This window comes from Myotis davidii, unplaced genomic scaffold (assembly GCF_000327345.1).
Source record: "Myotis davidii unplaced genomic scaffold, ASM32734v1 scaffold411, whole genome shotgun sequence".
Taxonomy (NCBI): domain Eukaryota; kingdom Metazoa; phylum Chordata; class Mammalia; order Chiroptera; family Vespertilionidae; genus Myotis; species Myotis davidii.
Genome location: NW_006282917.1, coordinates 700,255 through 709,668, shown reverse-complemented (window position 1 = coordinate 709,668; position 9,414 = coordinate 700,255). Strand labels below are relative to the sequence as shown.

The 9,414-nt window shown below is 42.0% G+C and overlaps 1 protein-coding gene across 1 annotated transcript in view; it reads left to right on the top strand.

Moving 5' to 3' along the window:
* The first annotated feature begins 8,606 nt into the window (after positions 1-8,606).
* Positions 8,607-9,414, top strand: part of SLC9A7 (solute carrier family 9, subfamily A (NHE7, cation proton antiporter 7), member 7) — a 59,348-nt gene continuing 58,540 nt past the window's right edge. Inside the window, exon 1 of the mRNA XM_006753321.2 lies at positions 8,607-8,811. Coding sequence (XP_006753384.1) covers positions 8,800-8,811 — 12 coding nt within the window. The 5' untranslated portion in view covers positions 8,607-8,799. The remainder of the gene's footprint in view (positions 8,812-9,414) is intronic.

The following is a 9,414-nucleotide window of genomic DNA, read 5'->3' as shown; positions in this document are numbered from 1 at the left end:
CGTCCTGTGGAGGGTCAGGGCCGTGGAGCCAGCACAGGGTTAGGTCAGCAAGCCCTGCACAGTGTCTGGGCAGGGGGTCCTGTGCCAGGTGAGGCTGTAGGTGCCTATATAGGATGAGGTCTGGACTTAAAGCAGGGGGTCAGGACAGGTGCCGCCCACAGATTCAGGAAAGGTTTTCCATGTAAGTTCAAGATTGATGTTCACACTGAGAGTTGGGTCACAGGTTCCTGTGGACTCTGTGCGATAGGGTGTGAGGTAGGGATTGTTGTGCAGAGTGACGCCAGGGGTCATTGCCAACAATGTAAACAAGGGTCCTCAACTCAATCAGGGTTACCAAAGAGTTTACAGATGGGGATTTCTTTTTTTACATAATATATTTGTATTTACTTCAGAGAGGCATGGATAGGGGGAGATAGAAATATTAATGATGAGAGAGAATCATTGATCGGCTTCCTCCTGTCCGCCCCCTAACTGAGTATTGAGCCCACAGCCTCGGCATGTGTCCTGACAGGGAATCAATATTCAACTACTGAGTCACACTGTTTGGGCTGGATGGCTGTCTTTAAGGAAGTTTTTTATTATGGAAAATTTTAAAGGCATTTAAGTTGAGACAGTAGTATTGTGATATTGTGGTTTTCCTGAGAAATATCTATTTGGTCACAGATTTGAAAATTCCGCGAGAAGGTATGCAATTCCCTTGATATGAGCCATAAAGGTGTCTTCATATTCATAACAGTCCCCTTTCAACCACATATGAGTTTATGTAGTGAGGTGACTTTTGGAAAGCACCTCAGGATGGGGGCTTGTTGCCTGGGGAACCAACTGTGTGATTACCGGACTGGAACTTTTAGTCCCATCCCCATGACCTCTGGAGAGGGGAAAGAGGATAGAAATTCAGTTTGGCCACCAATGGCCAATGATTTAACCATTTATTCTTATGTAATTAAGCCTCCATAAAAACCCATAATGATGAGGTTGTAGAGCTTCCAGGTTGGTGAACACGTGGACATGCTGGGAGTGTAGAGCTCAGAGAGGACATGGAATCTTCATGCCCTTTCTTCATACCATGCCCTAAGCATCTCTTCTATCTAGCTGTTCCTTAGTTTTATCCTTTTATAATAAACTGGTGATCTATTAAGTAAAATGTCTCTGAATCCTATGAGTCATTCTAGCAAATTACTTGAACCCAAGGAAGGGGTTCTCGGGACCTCTGATCTATAGCTGGTTGGTCAGAAACACAGTTGACAATCTGGATTTGTGATTGGTTTCTGAAGTCGAGGGTGAGGTGAGATGGACAGTCTTGTGGGCCTGAGCCCTTAATTTGTAGGATCTGAAGTTGTCTCCAGCTAAGTATCAGAATTGAGTTGAATTGTAGGATACCCAGCTGGTGTCGGAGAATTGCTTGTAGTATGAAACACACACGCACAGAAGTATAATAAATCAAACTCCATGTACCCATTACCCAGCTTTGTTAATTACCAGCTTATAGTCAATCTTGCTTTACCTGTACCTGCCACAGCTACTGCTTCCCATGACAGAAAACCTCAAATTTTATTTGTAAACTAGAGGCCCGGTTGCATGGATTCATGCATGGGTGGGGTCCCTCAGCCTGGCCTGCGTCCTCTCGCAATCCGGGACCCCTCGCCTACAGGGATTGGTCCAAAACCAGCAGTCTAACATCCCCCCCGAGGGATGTAGCGTGCTGAAGCTGCAGGCGGCCAGGGAGGAGCCCCAGCTGGGGCCTGGTGCAGCTCCACTGTTGTTCATCCTGGCCCACTGCGCCTGCCACCACCACCGCTTGGTAGTGTTGCCATGGAGGCAGGAGAGGCTCTCATAGTGGCAGCTGTGCTTGCCAGCTGTGAGCCCAGCTTCTGGCTGAGCAGCCCTCCTGCTCTGGGAGCACACTGACCACCAGGGGGCAGCTCCTGCTTTGAGTATCTGCCCCCTGGTGATCCGTGCACATCATAGTGACCAGTAGATAGGACATTCTGGTCGTTCCAGTTGTTCAGTCGTAACAGTTGCTTAGGCTTTTATATATAGAGATATTTCAGTATTTATCTGCAAAAGATCAGGAATCTTTGAAAATTATAGCCATAATATATGATTACTCCTTAACAATAATAGCAATTTCATAATAAAGGGTGTCCCAAAAACTGTATATATGCTTTGAATAATTACTTCCATTGTTTGTTTGTTTTCAGATTTAAACCATTGGAATTAATAATTATTCAAAGTGTGTATACATTTTCTGGACACACTGTATTTGTTAAAATATCCAGTGAGTTCACATTTCCCCAATTGACTTTTTTTAGTTTGATTTAGAATGCAAATAAGGTCCCTGCAACCCCATTTGGTTAATCTGTCTTAATCTGCAGGTTTGATTGAGTAACTTATCAGAGCATGCTGAGTTCTAGTTGTGTGAATCTGAATGATAACCAGTGCTTGAACAAAAGAAAGAGGTGGAAGAAGATCATGCTGATGTAAGAAACCCGCAGAGAATTTTTAGAAAAATTTATTTGAGCCAAACTTACAACATTGCCAGGAAGCAAGATCTCAAGTGCTTCCAAGAATGAGTTTTACAATTTCTTTTGCACATTTGAAATTGAGGGAAGTAAGGAAGATTACACGGAGGTGGGAGAAAGCAAGGTGGGGATTGGATTACAGGGTTGTTAACAAAATTAGACACTCTCTTGAGGGTGGTTAGCTTCAAAAAAGAGGCATTTCAGAGGCATATTAACGTAGATACATGGAAACAATGGACAGGCCTGGCTTAAGGCAAAGATAACTTTTTTTTAAAAAAATATATTTTATTGACTTTACAGCGAGGAAGGGAAGAGGGATAGAGAGTTAGAAACATTGATGAGAAAGAAGCATTGATCAGCTGCCTCCTGCACACCCCCTACTGGGGATGTGCCTGCAACCAAGGCACACGCCCCCGACCGGAATCGAACCCGGGACCCTTCAGTCCGCAGGCTGACGCTCTATCCACTGAGCCAAACCGGTTAGGGCAACAAAGATAACTTTTTACTAACAAAGTTATGTGTCTGGGACGTAACTATACATCATGGCCTGCACAGTTAGGAATTTATGATCAGATGCTGTGATGTCACTTTCCCTAGAAACCTTTTTTTTTTATCCATAATAGATAATGTAGAGATCTACTTAATTGGAGGAATAATTTTGATTTTTTTCTCCTGAGAGGCATGATGCTTTTAGGAAAGCTTGATAAAGTTCTTGTACTTGTAGCCTCTTTCTCCTGCAATTAATTCTCTGTACTGCTCCTATAGTATCTTCTAAAAGTTAGGCCTGCCCTAACCATTTGGCTCAGTGGATAGAGTGTCAGCCTACAGACTAAATGCTCCCAGGTTCAATTTCGGTCAAGGGCACATGCCTGGGTTGTGGTCTCGATTTTTTAAAATAAATAAATAAATAAATAAATAAAAAATTAGGCCTGATTATGTTCCTTCTTAGCCTAGGAGTCTCTGTGACCTCTTGTTTCCTGTGGGAAAAATCTGCTCTCAGGAGCTTGGCTTAAAGAGATGGCTCATCATCTTCCCTGTATCAACCTCGCTCCTTGACACTTGGTCTCCACCCTCCCGCTTACTCCCAACATGGGGTATGCTCCAGCCACGCTGCTGTGGTGAATGCTCACTTTCCCACCTCATGCTGACAGCTTTATCTGAAATATAATTCACACCCCCTCTTCTTTCATCCATAAGTATGACTCATCTTGAAAGACACAACTGAGGAGTCACCTTTTCTGTGAAGTTTCTTCAGCTACTTTTTCACTTGAAAAATTATTCATTCTCTTCTTCACTATGGCACCTTTTCAAATGTTTTGCAGTTTTAATCCTCACCCAAGAACATGCTTAGAGAGAGGAAGGGATGGAGGGAGGGAGGGGAGAGAAAAAGACAGAGAGAAAAAGACAGAGAGAGAAAGAGACACAGAGAGTGAGAGCGAACAAGAAACCAATAAGTTGCCTTCAGCATTCGCCCTAACAGGGGCTCAAACCTGAAAGCCAGGCTTGTGCCCTGACCTGGAATGGAACCAGGAACCCTTCAGTGCAGGGGACGATTCTCAACAAAGGAGACACTCTGGTTGGGCTATGCCACCACATATATATTGATTATATATATATTGATTTCAGAGAGGAAGGGAGAGGGAGAGATTGAAAGGCCAATGCTGAGAGAGAATCATTGATTGGCTGCCTCCTGCACGCCCCCCTCTGGGGATCAAGCCCGCAACCTGGGCATGTGCCTTGACTGGGAGTCAACCATGACCTCCTGGTTCCTAGGTCGACTCTCAACCACTGAGCCATGCCAGCTGGGCTATGCCATCTTTTTATGCCTCTGTTTTGTGGTGCTTGTCACGATTTGACTGGCTTTTTTGTTACTTACGCGTTCCCTGGAAGGGCAGGGGTGTTTGTATGGAAGCTCAGGGCAGGTGCTGTGACCTGGCCAGCACAGTCTCCTCAGCAGGCAGATAAGAGCCCTTCCCTCCTGCAAGGCAGAGTAAATGAACTGGAGAGCATTATGCTAAATGAAATAAGCCAGTCAATGAAGGAAAAATACCACATGATCTCACTCATTCATGGATAATAGAGACCATTATAAACTTTTGAACAATAATAGATACAGAGGCAGAGCTGCCTCAAACAGAGTGTCAAACTGCAGCGGGAAGGCCGGGGAGGGTTCGGGGGCGGGAGGTAGGGGGGTAAGAGATCAACCAAAGGACTTGTTTGCATGCATATAAGCATAACCAATGGATATAAGACACTGGGGGGTAGGGGAGGCCAGGGGATTGTCAAGGGCGGGGGGAAAAATGGACACATATGTAATACCCTTTGTAATACTTTAAGCAATAAAACAATTAAAAAAAAAAGTAAATGTGTTTGGTACAAACTCGTGGACTTAGAGAGATTAACAACAGATTTTGGATTATAGCTTCTCCAACCTGTGCTTTGTTTTATCAAGTAGGCTGTTAAATAGATATGATTTTGAGCTGAGCTGAGCTGAGTTAAAACCAGTGAGCAATTATATTGTATTCTGTCCTCATAGACATTTAAAAGGTTTTGCTGGGTATATGGTGTGTTTCTTTTCATGTCATTAATGTTGACTCTGATTATTGACTTTGGATTCTTCGCAGACACCAGTTTCATGACTCAAACGAATTGCATCAAAAACACAAAGCTCTGATCTTTCCAGATACTGTTTTCTTGCCTGCCAAAACCCAGACATAAATGGGGAGGGGAAGGCATTATGTTCACAATTTAGAGAACTAATACTTCCATATGAGTATAATCTGTTAATATGATTTGTAGTTGGATTATAGTTTTTTTATTTTCATGATTTCATTCAGCAACCATTAATTGAGTAATGAGCATGTTCCAGACATTGTGCTGTGGCCAGTGGAGCCTGAAATCTCGTGGGGAGGACACACAATAACAGTTGTGTGGGCACCGACAGCACAGAGGAAGAAGTGATTAAGTGACAAAGGAGTGGTTCAATGACTCAGCTGAGTACTGCAGGTGAATAGGAACTGACCAGGTTGATTGTGGGGGTAGAGGCGGGAGCAGGAGAGAGAGTAGGGACTGGGAGACAGACCTGACAGTGAGTAGCAAGAGCAGGGAGGTAGGAAGTGACCTGGCTTCAGTACTTAGCTATCAGTTTTTTAAAAATTTTTTTTTATAAAGCATATGTTTATTGATTTCAGAGAGGAAGGGAGAGGGAGAGAGAGATAGAAACATCAATGATGAGAGAGAATCATGGATCAGCTGCTTCCTGCATGCTCCCCGTTGGGGATCGAGCCTGTAACCCAGGCATGTGCCTTTGACCAGGTATCCAACTGTGACCTCGTGATTCATAGGTTGATGCTCAACCATGGAGCCACACCGGCTGGGCTATCAGTTTTATTTTAATAGGATGGTGTAGAACTAAAATGGCTCAACAATGAAAATTAAGTCCTGTCTTTCCTCTGACCCCCAGCCATGAAAGTCCTCTCCCTAGAGACAGCCACTGTTACACTTTCTTGGGTAAATCTTTCCACAGAGTTTTGTTGCATTTATAAACCTGAGATCGATTTTCTTTTTATCCCCAGGCAAAAGGTAAATGCTATACAACTTGTTCTGCACCTTGCTTTTTTCCCCACTTAATGTATTGGAAGTAGTGTTGCTGTATTCTTTTTAATATAATGGCTACAGACTCTGTTATGTGAGGGGACCACAATTTATTGAGCCAGTACCTTTTGGAAGGGACATTTAGGCCTTTCATAATAATGTTGTTATCCATACCATGAAGTACATGGGAATAAGTCAGCTGCAGCCACAGAGAGTGGAGCTGAGGGTTGTAAATATATTCACCTCTTACTTCAGGTTCAGTTAACAAACAAAAAGCCAGGCATATTTGGGAAAGAACCCAATATAATTTCAAGAAATTAATCATTGAAATTACAAACTCAACCAGTAGGGTAAAGTATTGAAGAGAGAATTGGTGAGCCAAAGGATGAATAATCTGAAGTAATTGTTTGGGAAGTTGGGATAGAGAAGCAGAAGGAAAACATATCTACATGTTGAAGTGCAGCGCAGTGCTGAGACCACATGAATCAAAGCCATGTGTCAATATGGATGATGCTCACAAGCATATTGTGGAGTGAAGAAAAGCAAGTTACAGACTAATTCAGACCATGTGTAATTCATACCCATGAGTCAAAACAGTATTGAATTTTTTTAAATTGAGAAAGTCTTGAATTTTTGCAGCTTTGGAATTCACTATCTTCTTTTTAAAAAATTTACCTTTATTATTGAAAGTATTACAGATACTCCCTTCTTCTCCATTGCCCCCTCCCTCCCACTCCCACAACCCCCCTCAGGCCTTCACCATCCTATTGTCTGTGTCCATGGGCTATGCATATATGCATACAAATTCTTTGGTTAATCTCTTTGCACCCATGCATTTATCCCTGCCTTCCCTCTGAGATTCATCAGGCTGTTCCATGTTTCTGTGTCTCTGGATCTATTTTGTTCATCAGTTTATTTTGTTCATTACATTCCACATATAAGTGATATCACATGATTCTTGTCTTTCTCTGACTGACTTATTTTGCTTAGCATAATATTCTCCAGATCCCTCCAAGCTGTCTCAAAGGGTAAGATACCTTCTTTTTTACAGCTGCATAGTATTCCATTGTGTAGATGTACCACAGCTTTTTAAATCCATGCATTATGGGGTTTTTATTGTTTTTCTCTAATGACAACTCCTTTTGGTATTGACCAACATGTTGTTTAAAAAGTCTGGTGTATTTTATATTCCTTTAAAGGTTTTAAAATTATTTCATGTTAAGTTGATATTATTAAGAACCTGATTTTTAATATGAATACAATTTTATAACTTTTTTTCACAAAAGGCAGCAAACTGCAAGTATCTATTAATACAAGTCAATAATGATGATGATGATGATGTACTACTGAGGCAGAATTTAGCTTAAAACTCTAAGGTTTTCCTAGATTTTGTATATTGTTTATTCAACAATGCCTTGTGAATTCTCATATATCTTGGTGATAAGAGACATTATAAACATATACATAGAATATGCAAACATCGCTTACCTTTTTCTCATGTAACTTTCTCCTTCAATTGCTAAATGGCATAGGGGAACATTTTACCATTCTATCTTTTTATTATTGCTAGCAAAGAACTGAATATAGAGAGATGTCTGAATTTTTCCTCCTAAGAGAGAAATGTAGAAAGTGGTGGTTATTTGTGGTGTGTGAGTTTTTTTTTTCACATTTCACTCACTTTTCCTTGGGCATGTGTGACTCATGTCCAAGATCAGGGGAACAACATTCCTTTCTCACTCATGGAATTGAATGCGTATAAACGACTTTATTGTGTGTGTGTGTGTGTGGGGGGGGGGGAATTCCTAATGGAAAAACCTTACTAAGGAGAAATGAGACTTAAAGACTTGCAGGTCATTATGTTATCTGTATCATAGCCACAGGCCCTGGAAGTTGACTGCATAGTGCATAGTCCCTGGATCATAACTGCAAAAATGTGCACTGTGGTGTTTAGCTTCCCAAGGGATGTAATTACTTTTTCCATGATACCTAGTCCTTGAAATGACCTAAACAAAACATTTCTTTTTATCTTCTTCCTCTGGTATGTGGCAAAGCATATTGTATTTGTTACAACTAGAAATTCCTACAGTGCAGCCTGGTCCTTGTCGGCAGATGGCAGCTGGACTGGCCTGAGGGCTGTTGCTGGTGCAAATCAAAGAGCTCAGAGGTTCTATCCTTGGCAGAAAAAAAAAATTGCTTCTTATCATCCCATCTTCCTTCACTAAAAGCCTGAGAAATGACATGTGATCAGTTGTTAAAACGTACTCATCGCCATAATAACCATGAAAGATACTGTCCTACCTTGTCCTCCTGGTGGCTGAGGGATGGTTAACCCTTTTAAAGGATTGTGCAGTTGCTCCTAAAATACATACCCTGTGCCTGAGCTTTAAGATGACTTCTGAGTTGCTTAGTTGTCGTAAATCACCCATGCCATCATTTCCATGCATTCTCTGTCCTTTCACAGGCCTCATGTGTGTTTTTTTTCCACTCTGTTTCAGGGCTCATCGTTGGGGTGATCCTGAGGTACGGCACCCCTGCCACCAGTGGCCATGACAAGTCCCTCAGCTGCACTCAGGAAGACAGGGCCTTCAGCACGTTATTAGTCAATGTCAGTGGGAAGTTCTTTGAATACACCCTGAAAGGAGAAATCAGCCCCGGCAAGCTCAACAGTGTAGAGCAGAATGACATGCTGAGGAAGGTGAGCTGGGGACACTCAGTGGTTGTTGTCTGACATGGTTTTTGATTTCCAGTTTTGTCTTGATCTTATGGAGAGAAACCCTTTTAAACTCCTGGAGCATAGTTGGCATCCCTGCTTCTCCATTTTCCTGGGAAGCTTTGGGGTTATAATGAAGAGAAGAAAGAACCATATTTGAACTTGAGCCTTTCAGCTTTGCGAGGTTCAGTGGCTGACTTGGGACACTGATGGATGTGGTGGGTTTGTACATCCCCGTCCGGCTGGTCTCTCCAATCCCCATCTTTTCTTTACTATGTCTTTTATTATGGTTTAGGGATGAGGTTGTTTCTTTCTTAAGAATGCTTTCACTTTCAGTTTGTTTATTCAGAATTCAGAAGTATAATTCTTAGTTCTTCATGATTCTTTGGCCATATTCTATAAATATTGATTGAGAATTCCCTCTCATTGGTGATTGATGCCAATGGCTTATTCTTCAGAGGAAGGATATTTCTTAGAATTTGAATCCAAACATTGGTTTTCATTTGATGTTGGGGCTAGCTAAAATACTCCACAGGAAAAAGGATTCTGTATCTCCTTACTTGGGTGATTTTCAGCGTAAGCAAAAGA